The 12393-nt window shown below is 45.2% G+C and overlaps 1 protein-coding gene across 4 annotated transcripts in view; it reads right to left on the bottom strand.

Moving 5' to 3' along the window:
* Positions 1-4499, bottom strand: part of SAMHD1 (SAM and HD domain containing deoxynucleoside triphosphate triphosphohydrolase 1) — a 57285-nt gene extending 52786 nt beyond the window's left edge. For 3 of the 4 annotated variants that reach the window (XR_006703208.1, XR_006703207.1, XM_045444666.1), the window contains exons 1-2: positions 4155-4499; positions 276-342 (exon numbers count right to left, since the gene is read on the bottom strand). Coding sequence is in view for 2 of the 4 variants with exons in the window: in XM_045444666.1 (XP_045300622.1) it covers positions 276-342; positions 4155-4362 (275 nt within the window). In the remaining 2 variants the exon portion in view is untranslated. The remainder of the gene's footprint in view (positions 1-275; positions 343-4154) is intronic. The other variant, XM_045444665.1, reaches the window with a different exon arrangement.
* Between the last annotated feature and the right edge of the window lie 7894 nt (positions 4500-12393).

Here is a 12393-nt window from a genome sequence, read left to right as displayed (position 1 = left end):
ATCTCGCGGTCCGTAAGTTCGAGCCCCGCGTCGGGCTCTGGGCGGATGGCTCAGAGCCTGGAGCCTGTTTCCGATTCTGTGTCTCCCTCTCTCTCTGCCCCTCCCCCGTTCATGCTCTGTCTCTCTCTGTCCCAAAAATAAATAAACGTTGAAAAAAAAAAAAATTGAAAAAAAATTGAAAAAAAAAAAGATCAGTGTCATGGGCTTTGTCCCTCAGAGGTGAATAAAAAGGTCAGAAGTATGCTTGGCTACAAGTTGAATTTTATCATTCTTACCTTATTCCAAGACTTTCAAGATCAGACTCATTAAGATGGAGCAGTACTGAACCTGTGATTTTATTTCCTTTGGAAGAAAAGGGAGAAAAAAAGATGAATGGTTTCAACAATTATACCATATACCTTTTTGTTTCTTTCAATTTGGATTCACCAGATTTACCCAAATCAACATTTACTAAACCACCCACTACAGGTAATGGACTGTGTAAAAACCACTTTCATTTGCCACTTGGAAAGTCTTTTTCTCCACATGGGGCTCAAACTCACAACCCCCAGACCAAAAGTCACATATCCTACAGACTGAGCCAGCCAGGCACCCCTCTCAATTGGACAGTCTTCATTTTATTTTATTTTATTTTTTATTTTTTTTTCAACGTTTATTTATTTTTGGGACAGAGAGAGACAGAGCATGAACGGGGGAGGGTCAGAGAGAGAGGGAGACACAGAATCGGAAACAGGCTCCAGGCTCTGAGCCGTTAGCCCAGAGCCCGACGCGGGGCTCGAACTCACGGACCGCGAGATCGTGACCTGGCTGAAGTCGGACGCTTAACCAACTGCGCCACCCAGGCGCCCCAGGACAGTCTTCATTTTAATTAGATAACTATATTGACAGGCTATTTTTGATAAATCAAGTAAAAACTTTTAAATTATTTGAATGACTTATTTGTGAGGAAGTCCAGCAGCAAAACCAGTGGCTTCCTTCTAAAATAGGTGAGGTTTGGCGTGGGGGGAGGAAAGGAAGCTTAAATCTATTGTTCTTAGAATAGTCAGGTCAAAACCATAGCCTGAAGGGTGCCAAGTGTTGATTGAGTTCTAAAACCTCCAAGGAGGGGCTTGACTCCCGGATCTTGGAGATGTGAGTTTGAGCCCCACACTGGGTGTACAAATTACTTGAACAATAAAAGACTTAAAAAAAAAAAAAAACCTCCAAGAAAAGCACATAATACTGTGTTTTGAAATATATATGCGTTTATTTTTCTTTCTCTCACTATATAATTAATTTTACTCCTTCCTGACCTCAGATTCCACAACTCCGGACTATTTTCAAACAAACAAAAATCTTTTTTTTTTTTTTTTTAAGTTTATTTATTTTGAGAGAGGAAGAGCACTCATGAGTAGGGGAGGGTCAGAGAGAGAGAGAGAGAGAGAGAGAGAGGGAGAATCCCAAGCACGCTCCACACTAACAGCCTGACTCAGGGCTCAACCCCACCCTTGATGATCTTTGATGAGAACACTTGTTAAGGTATAGCTGGCATGAATTCTGGAGTCCAAAGACAAAATCTTAACATTCAGTTCTGTTTTTTTTCCAGTTGTATGACCTTTAGAAAGTTACTTAACATCTTTAGACCTCAAACACATCATCTGTAAACAAAACAGGGATTACAGCCTCTAAATTTCAGGGCTTCAGGGGGCCTGGGTGGCTCAGTCAGTTGAGCATCTGACTTTGGCTCAGGTCATGATCTCGAGGTCTGTGAGTTGGAGCCCCATGTCAGGCTCTGTGCTAACAGCTCAGAGCCTGGAGCCTGCTTCAGATTCTGTGTCTCCTTCTCTCTCCGCCCCACCCCACTCGTGCTCTGTATCTCTCTCTCTCTCTCAAAAAAAATATTAAAAATTAATTAATTAATTTCAGGGTTCCTGTGAGACTGTATTCCATAATGAGGAGAGGGACCCAATACCTTGTTTTGCCAAATAAAAGCAAACCCAGACTAAGACAGGGATTAGAAAGGAAGACTATTACAATAGGGAGAATGTTGTGACCTCAGAAATCTCCAAGTGGTTCAAAATGAAACAGACAAAAGTGTTGCTGTTTTTTTTCATAGGGTAAAGGAAGTGATCCCAGTGGGGTCTGACAGGACAGTATCCGGCTATGCTCAGCTGGTTACCGGAGAGGCTGATGATGGGGCATTCCACTTTTTTAGTGCTTGTTCAGGTTTGGGGACAAGCAAGATTTTCAGGGCCTTCTAGGAGGGAGAGAAGGCTGACTAAAGTTTTGGTCAAGACAAAGCAGACGGTTAAGAAATGAGCATTTGTTGCGGCACCTGGCTGGCTCAGTCAGCGGAGCATTGGACTCTGGATCTCAGGGTTGTAAGTTCGAGCCCCATCCTCGGTGTACAGATTACTTAAAAATAAAAAATCTTAAAAAAAAGAAAAAAGAGCCACCTGGGTGGCTCAGTCGGTTAAGCGTCCGACTTCAGCCAGGTCACGATCTCGCGGTCCGTGAGTTCGAGCCCCGCGTCGGGCTCTGTGCTGACAGCTCAGAGCCTGGAGCCTGTTTCAGATTCTGTGTCTCCCTCTCTCTCTGACCCTCCCCCGTTCATGCTCTGTCTCTCTCTGTCTCAAAAATAAATAAATGTTTTAAAAAAAATTTAAAAAGAAAAAAGAAAGAAAAAAGAAATGAGCAATTGTGAATGTAAGGTCAGTTTTTACCAATTAAAGCAAGTAGTGAGTTCTGCTAGCATTTGACTGCAGGTTCAAGAGGTCATTCTGAAGGTTGATGACTTAATCTACAGAACACCAAAAACAAAAACAAAAACAAAATCTATAGAACACCACTGAAAGAGAAAGCCAACATCATAGTCCATCATATTTTGGAGACAGAAAATATAAAACTACTTCATCCCCACCTAGTTGCTATTCAGAGAAAACTTCTGAGTGCAGGCCAACCAAAGGGGGGGGGGGGAGGAGAAAAAAGAAGTACTATTTCCCACACCATCAAGCTGTTTTTTAAGTCTTCAAACACTAAGTCCCTCCGACCCTAGACAACCAGGACTCCACGCTATAACTGCAAAAATTTATTAAACTTACAAATGGGTAAGACAGAGAGAGGTTAAGCTTCACATCCGTTAGGGCAAGTTTAGATCTCGACTGGATGGATGCTTGAACTGGAGCCAGTTGCTTAAAACTCACAACCCACACATTTGCCCCATGTGATGTGGCCAAGTTGTGGGTTGCTGGGAGTCCGGTGGTCAGCTCAGCAGTCCCAGTGTCATTCAGATTTAACTAGGCAAACTGATTTTGGAGACCAAAACAGAATCATTACCAAGCTCTACAAGGGTGGTCAACCAACATGCACTGAGCCCTGCTGGCATGCTACGGTAAGGCAATGGGGATGCAGGGATTCACAGAGCATGTGCCCTCCCCCTTAGGAAAACCCCGAGTTGAGGGGCCAAGGGAGGAAACTTAAACTTGAAAGCAAAACACACTCCAAGTGCTCAAGGAGCTGCAGGAGCACAGAGGGGGTCTCCCGAGCCCCGTGAGTCTGAATGACAGCGCCCCTCCGACTACGGTCTGGGGAAAACGTTCTTCTAAGTCACAACAGGGACCGGAGTCTCGCCTGCCCCGCGCTGGGGTGACCAGTTCCCGAAGAAACCCACCAGCCTCACACCAGGTGCCTCACCCAAGTTCACGATCCTCAAAGTCGGCTTCCCCCCCTGCGGGTCCCCAGCCCCAGACGCCCCATTTCTCCTCCCTCCATCTCTGGGGGGGCACTCCTGGGCGCCCCTTCTGGCACCTCCCGTCCCCGTCTCAGGCCCCCGGTTCTGGAGGACTCTCCGCCTCAGGTCGTCACCCCACCCCCACCCCCACCCCCGCCCCCAACACCTCGGCACCCCCGCCTCAGGTCTACCCCTTCTGGTACCTTCCCCGCCGCAGGCCCCCTGCTCAGAGGGGGCTCTCCGCCTCAGCTCATCTGCGGCTCGGCGCCCCACACCCCCCGCCTCAGGTCCACCCCTTTCGTACCTCCCCGCGCAGGTCTCCCTTCTCCGCTTCGGGTCCTCTCTGAGGCCCCCAGCTCACTGCCTCGGCGTGCCCTCCCCTCAGGCCCGCGGTCCCCGCCTCGGGTCGCGGTCCCCCGGCCCCGCAGCCCTGCAGCCCTGCTACCTCGGAAGCGTTCCAGCAGTCCGGGATCACTGAAGCCACTGCGCTTTAGGAAGCAGCACACCTGCTCCGGGTCCCAGGTCTGGTGGTCGCGGTGGAGTTTGGGGCCCGGGGAGCTCTCCGCCGCCGCGGAAGGGATGTTTGGCGGGGTTCTCGGGCTGCCATCGCGTCGGGGCCGTTTGAAGGGCTGGTCCGAGTCCGCTCCCTGCATGGCAACAACCAGCGCCCTGCACAGCACAGTCAAGAACCGCGGCGCTGGGACCGCACGCAAGCGCACTGACTGCCGGTCGGTGGGGACGAGTCTGCTCGGCACTGCCAGCCTACTGGCCTCCCGCGCAGGCGCACTGGTACTCAGACCTTGTGGCCGGGCAGCCCAGCCACTTCAGCCACCGGGCCCCCTTGCGCAGGCGCAATGACAGCCCACTGGTCCTCAACAGGTCGGGAAGTTTACCGAAAGGGGCCGACTAGACGCAGAGCCGAGGAAGAGCTAATACGGGCGAGGTGAGGAAAGAGTGTATCTAGGACCCGTGGAAGCCCCGCCAAAGCCCTGAGCGCGGGCTCCTCTGGTGAATTGCGGGTGTCTTCTTCCAAATGAATATCCCAGGCATACCCTTGGCCGTGTTTCATATGCCCCAAACTTAAACCTAAAAGGCCATCATCAGGCGGCCAGCATCTTCCCAATTGAGAGACCAATCGGCAAGAAGCTGAACTGGAAGACCCTAGAATGATTTCAGATCTGATATGAAGGTAGTCTTCTTGCATTTCACAAGCTCTACGGTATCGCTGGGCAGTTAGAGGGCCCTGGGGGTGCCTAGCCATGAACTCTTATCTTCAGGTTTCCAAACAGAAGCAGACTTCAAATTTCTCTCTAAAAGAATCCTCAACCCCTCTCTCCAGCCCAACTCCTTGCCCAGAGAAAAGGAAGTGGTCATCCCGATTACTGTTAAACAAAATTCACCTGAGTAGATTTGAAGATCTAATTGGCTTTATTCAATGATTCATGAATAGGATAACATCCTATCTAGTAAGGAGAAAGGAACTGTGCAAAATGGAAGATTTTTAAAGACAGAAAGGGTGTAAGACAAGGAAGTCATGACAAAAGAAAGGATTGTTTTAGGCAGAGTCACCCAGCTGTGGGGGGAAGGCAGGGGTCTACCAGGCCACTAACTCACTAGTGCTAGCCAAGAAATACCAGACTGACCTGTTAAAGGTCACAGTTCAGGGAAAGGCTGAAACTGCAATTGGGTTAGACACTAAGTCTTGGTTTGCTGATGTGGGGCCTCACACGGGTGATTTCATTTTGGACCTGTTTCTTTTTCAACATTACTTAAAACTTATCTTCAAGGACTTTTACCACCTGGTCATAACAGCCTGTAAAAATGGGAGGCATGCCCCCATCAATTTGGTCACTCGGGGGGGAGGACCAAACTTCCCTGTAAATCCTAGTTCATGCAATTAACTAGTAAAAAGACTACTGCTACCACCACTAAAGCCATTACACCTCTCCATCCACCCAGCCATAGACCCATCTAGGGGATAAAGAGTGTATGAGGCAGATGATCATCAAGCATTATGAACTAGTGGTCTGGTAGAGAGCAAAATATTACTAGCATACACTTAGAGCTTTACTGTGGTGCCAGGCATTTTTCTAAGGGTTTTACAAATATTAATTCATTTATGTATCGCAACCACCTCAGGGTGTAAGAAACTAAGATACAGAGAAATAAGTAAATAATTTGCCTGTGGTCACACAGCTAGTAAGTGATAAAGCCTGGATTCAAACCCAGGCAATCTAGCTTGGCTCCAAAGTCACTTGCTAACCTGCTTGTTAATGGGAATTTTGACATAGAATTATATCAGGTAACTCAAAATTTTCAATTGCTCCTTTGTCCCACAGAGCCATGGTGAAAAGTATAGAGAGGGGTACTTGCCCTCTGTCTGCCTAAAAGAGCCAGGCTCAGCAAAACATGCCCTTAAGCCCCAGAATAATTTGAGATGAGATGAGAGAGTTGCCAAGACTTGTGAAACCAAAACAAAGGGGTGAAAGAGACAACAAATAGCACATGAATGAAAGCCTTATATTTCAAGTTGGAAATGGCTGGCTTAAAAACTTGTATTTTTTAGACTTATGGGAAAATCTGCCCTGACAGCAAGGTTTCTTTGGCAGTAGAAGGTGATATAAGCAGGGTTTTAAGTTTAACCAACTGGGTTTGTTCAAAGCATCTGCTTTTGAGAACTTTAATTTTCTATTTGTCTGTGTTTGTTAAAGAGTATAATTTAATTCCATATTTAGTATTTCCTCTACTTTCTAGGGGCCCTAGATCTTGTGCAAGATGGTTGGTTACTTGCTCAAGGTCACATGGCTGGTAAGTGACAGAATTGGGATTTTAAGCGGACTCCCAAACTTTGGTGCTTTTTGGTTTGCCGAATAGAGTTAACTCTATTAACAGTTCTGGTGATCTTGTTCCTTCTATCTTTCCACAACTTGGGAACAGTTACCTACTTGACATAGGCCCTGTGCTCTGGTTATATTAAAGGAGATGACTGCTCAGACTCGCCTCTGATTTCTCACTCACCATAGTTAGGACTAGAAAAAAAAGGTAATTTCAAATTAATTTCAAGCCCATTGCTTAATGACCTTGAATATCTCCAGCAATTTTTCTCAGCCCTTCCCTAGCTACCTTCCACCTACCCAGCTGAGCTGGGCAATTTTATTTCTGTCAGCATTAACCTTGTGGTTTTTATCTCTCCGCAGCTTCCTCTTCAACCAGTGCTGCTGGTTCTCAATGCCAGCTGTCATCACTGTTTTACTTCCTCTCCACCCTTTGTGGAACCTAGCCTTCTCAAGACTTCTTTCTTTCTTTTTCTTTTTCTTTTTTTTTTTTTTTTTTTTTAGTATTTTCCCCAAATCCCAAAGCCAAGCCAAAATTCTTTTTTTTAACTTAATTTTATTTTGAAAAATTTTTATTTTTTAAGTAATCTCTATACCCAAGCCAGGAGGAAAGGAGATCAGTTTATTGAATAGTGTAAGTGATGGAGTATAGCAGACAGTGTCTGAAAGACTTGGAAAAGTGAGTCTCTCTGTTGCTTGAGGTTAGGGGTTTATATTGGAAAGGGGTCCAGGGTACGTGTTCCTTCAGGAAGGCAAGGTAGGGTCAGATCAAAGGTAAGTGTCAGGTGAACAATAGGTGTTATCCTATAAATCACCAAAGGTGGGGATTACTGATGACAGTGTTGATGGAGGTTTGTTCGCTGGAAGCTAATGTCCTGGAACATGTTTGGGATCCAGTTCTTTTTGGATGTTACCTGATCCAGGTGTTTGAGGGCCTAGGATGAACTTAGAGAATGATTAACTTTCTTGTCTTCCCTTCGAGTGGGAACATAGCTTCTTTGTTCTTTGAACAGAGCTGGAAGTGGGGCATGAATTCACAAATCTAAGTTTTGTGACCTGAGCCACCCAGGCATTCCTAAACTTAAAAAAAATAATAAAATAAAATAGAATCCCTTCAGTTTCTGTGCCTCAATCCTTTCACGTGTTTACCTTTACTTCCCCGTATATGAACTGTTCCTAGGCTCAACAAAGCAACAAAGCTCAACAAAGCTAAGGTAGCTTTCTTTGGGAACAACCCCTGCCTTCTTTTTGGGCTGCCCTTCTGATAGTAAAGCTTTGTTTCGAAACTGGTGTCTCAGACACTGGCTTCCTGTGCATCAGGTACATGGACAAGTTTCCCTCTGGTAACATCTCCTTCCCTGTGCACACACAACAGAAAGACCACGTGAGGACACAGCAAGAACATGGCTGTCTAGAAGCCAGGAAGAGAGGTCTTACCAGAAACCAGTTGTGCTGGCACCTCGATCTTGGACTTCCAGCCTCCAGAAGTGTGAGAAACTAAACTTCTGTTATATTTAAGCCACTGGCTGTGGTATTTTGTTACGGCAGTCCTAGCAGACTAATACATATGACCAACATATTTGTACTATGTCCACTCCTGACTTGATGGCCTAAGGTTGGACATTTTGACTTTGTGGTTGCCAATCTTTGGGTCCCAAGGTTCTTGGTTATTATGCAAAATAAAGTCACATGGGGGCGCCTGGATGGCTCAGTCGGTGAAGCATCTGACTTTGGCTCAGGTCATGATCTCACAGTTTGTGGGTTTGAGCCCTGTGTCGGGCTCTGTGCTGACAGCTCAGAGCCTGGAACCTGCTTCAGATTCTGTGTCTCCCTCTCTCTCTGCTCCTCCCCAACTAGCGCTCTGTCTCTCTCTCAAAAATAAAGATAAAAAAAAATAAATAAAGTTACATGTATTTGTCTATTTCTCTACTCTTAAGGGTGCTGTCATTAGTAACAAAACACATAATGATTCAAGTATTAAGGAAGGCTTTGTTCATTTTTTTTTACATTCCTTCCCCAAGTTAAATATCTTGTTTATATTGTGATCCTTCTCACTTAAAAACTCGACCCTTGGGGTGCCTGGGTGGCTCACTCAGTTAAGGGTCCAACTCTTTGATTTCAGCTCAGGTCGTGATCTCACATTTCCTGAGATCCAGCCCCATGTTGGGCTCTTCTCTGGGCATTTGTATTCTTGGGACTTGTTCTGGAGGGTGGGTGTCTCTATTATCAACAAGGATAAGGGTTTCAGGATTTCTATAAAGGTGGGACTTAAAACCTGTAACTTGGGTGAGATTGGAGTTACACATGCATAACAAGCATACTGAACTTACCTATATTGTGAGTTAAAGTGGACCAATAACCATAGTGTTTAAGATGCTCTTATTCGCTTTTTTTTTTTTTAATTTTTTTTCAACATTTATTTATTTTTGGGACAGAGAGAGACAGAGCATGAACGGGGGAGGGGCAGAGAGAGAGGGAGACACAGAATCGGAAACAGGCTCCAGGCTCTGAGCCATCAGCCCAGAGCCTGACGCGGGGCTCGAACTCACGGACCGTGAGATCGTGACCTGGCTGAAGTCGGACGCCCAACCGACTGCGCCACCCAGGCGCCCCAAGATGCTCTTAATCGCTTTTTACAGGACTGAGAAAAGCCTCTATCCCTAGGAAAGAGAAGTACCACATACATTTGAAGTGGTTGCCAGAGAGGCGCCTGGCTGGCTCAGTCGGTGGAGAAGTCCACTCTTGATCTCAGGGTGGTGACTTCCAGCCCCACCTTGGGCATGGGCATACAGCTTACCTTATTATATTTTTTTATTAAAAAATTGTTTTGTTTTTACATTTATTTATTTTTGAGAGACAGAGTATGAGTGGGGGAGGGACAGAGAGAGAGGGAGACAGAATCTGAAGCAGCCTCCAGGCTCTGAGCTGCCAGCACAGAGCCCGATGCGGGGCTCGAACCCACAAACTGTGAGATCATGACCTGAGCTGAAGTCAGACGCTTTAACCGACTGAGCCACCTAGGCACCCCCATACAGCTTACTTTAATAAAAAAAAAAAAAAAAAAAAAAAAGTGAAGCAGCTGCAGGAAAGTGAACTTTCCCTTACCCAGTCCTCTCTGTGTATTGGGGGGGGGGGGGAACTGGCACCAGATTCTGAGGAGGACAGCAGTGTTCCTTGGTGAAAAGACCCTTTTCCTTGGGAAAGTAGCAAAGGGGGCACTGAATCTTCAGGGTGTTGGTGGAAGCTGGTGCTAAGGCTTCCAAAGTGGGAAGTTTAGGGAAGACACAGTAAATGTGAGGCATTTGGGGTTTGCAGGAGGCAACTGGGAGAGAGGGTTTAGAAGAAAACTGAGTGAAGGGAGAAGATTATCATTGGAGGTCATTACCACAACCGCCCCTGCCCAACACTTTTGTTATCTGGGAATCTTTCAACAGGCAGAGTTCCTTCTGTGGGAACTGGGAGTGTGAGGATGTGCTCTCAAATGTAAACAGACAGTTTTCTAGAGCAAAGGAAGAAATGAAACTTAAGAGTACAGACTTCCCAGAATACAGGGGATCCTTACGTGAATCTGAGTCACTCAAGACTAATACTGAAAGTCATTGTATATCATACAGATTAAAAATTAGGCTGCAGTCGAAAGACAGATGAATGGATAAAGAAAATGTACATACTTGTAGTGGAATACTACTGAACCTTAAAAGAAGGAAATTCTGACATGCTACAACGTGAATGAACCTTGAGGACATTATGTTAATGTCACAAAAAGACAAATACTTTATGATGTGGGAAACAAAGGCAAAAGAAAAAGTTAAATTTCCTTACTACCTACAGCCCATTGACAAGTCCTTCAAATAGGTGGAATGAACTCCTCTGAGAGCTCAGCTCCCTCAGTGTTGACACTTTGCTAAGGGCAAAAGGCAGTCTTATCTCAACATTATCCTGACCCTCCAGGATCCTGTGAGTCTAGTTTAAACATATAAAAATTCTGGGGCACCTGGGTGGCTCAGTCGATTAAGCGTCCAACTCAGGTTTCAATTGAGGTTATACATGTTCTCCTGGGTTCATGAATCCGAGCCCTGCGTTGGGCTCTGTGCTGACAGTGTGGAGCCTACTTGGGATTCTTTCTCTCTCCCTCTTTCTCTGCCCTTCCCCCACTCACACTGTCTCTCTCAAAATAAATAAATAAACTTAAAAAAATAATAAACATATAAAAATTTCTTTGGAAACTTCCTTTATCTCTAACCCCTCAAACATAGGTTAGCAGTCATCCTCCAAGCATATGGCTCATTGATATACATCTGAAGGGTCTCATGACTGAGGATTTACTACACAGTAATTTTTCATTGACCTTTTCCTAACAGTAGCTAGCCTCCTCAGGGTCCTGGAAACCTTGTTTCCAAAATTCCTTGCAGGCTTGTGCTTTCCCTAACCCTCTCCCAACTTGAAAATATATAATCAGTCACCCATCACAACCCCAGTGCAGCTCTTTCTGTCAACGAGTCTGGACCCGTGTTTTAATAAAACCACCTTTTTATTTTTAGAAAGAGAAAGTGAGATTGTGAGCAGGGGAGAGGGGCAGAGGGAGGGACAGAGAATCTTAAGCAGGCTCTACACTCAGCAAGGAGCCTGGTGCGGGGCTTGATCCCATGACCTTGGTATCATGACCTGAGCTGAAATCAAGAGTTGGGTGCTCAACTCACTGAGCTACCCAGGCACCCCAATAAAACCACTTTTTTGCACTGAAGACATCTCAAGAATTCTTTCTTGACCATTTGCTCCGAATGCCAACATTTCCACATCAATTCCACTTATATGTAATGTGGTATCTGGAGTAGTCTAACTAATAGAAATTAGAATGGTGGTTTCCAGGAACCAGAGAGAGGAGAAAAGGAAAGTTGTTTAATGGGTATAGTTTCGGTTTTGCAAGATGAAAAATTCTGAAGATTGATTGCACAACAATAGGAATGTCCTTTTTTTTTTTTTTTTTTTTTTTTTAAAGTAAGCTCTATTTCCAACATGGGGCTTAACTCACAACCCAGAGATCAAGAGTCACATGCTCTACCAACTTAGCCAGCCAGCCACTGCCTTTAATTTCCAATTTTGTACAAGAGTTTTATTATAGGATTTTACGAGAATTGAGTCTGGCACATAGAAAATGCTCCATACATATGAGTTATCATTATTATAAAAAGCATCCCTGGGGCGCCTGGGTGGCGCAATCGGTTGAGCGTCAGACTTCAGCCAGGTCACGATCTCGCGGTCGGTGAGTTCGAGCCCCGCGTCAGGCTCTGGGCTGATGGCTCAGAGCCTGGAGCCTGTTTCCGATTCTGTGTCTCCCTCTCTCTCTGCCCCTCCCCCGTTCATGCTCTGTCTCTCTCTGTCCCAAAAATAAATAAATGTTGAAAAAAAAAATTAAAAAAAAAAAAAAGCATCCCTAAGCCTCCTTCTTCATTAATTCAACAAATGTCAATATCATACTTTCTTTAGTGCATCATTCTACACTTTGGGGAAACCACAGGGAAAAAGTACTACCTACATGGAGCTTATACACACTTGAAGTTTATATATTCAACTATATGCACTTACTAAATTACTCATGGTAGATTCAGATAACACGAGTAGATCATAAGTTCTGGGGAAAAAAAAAAAAGAAACCAAAAGTACAGGAAAAGCTGGTTGGTCTAGGAAGTGCTGTGCTTTGGCATGGGAACAGAGACCCAAGTGAAGGGAGCCTATGTGGTACTCCATTCTATGATGAGTATCTTTAGTATTTTAATAACCTTGTATCATAATGTTACAAATAATGCCTGATTAACTTTGCAAACATTAGACTCACCAAAATTTATACCA

This window comes from Leopardus geoffroyi, chromosome A3, assembly GCF_018350155.1.
Source record: "Leopardus geoffroyi isolate Oge1 chromosome A3, O.geoffroyi_Oge1_pat1.0, whole genome shotgun sequence".
In the NCBI taxonomy this organism is placed as follows: Eukaryota; Metazoa; Chordata; class Mammalia; order Carnivora; family Felidae; genus Leopardus; species Leopardus geoffroyi.
This window is presented reverse-complemented; position numbering and strand designations above follow the sequence as displayed.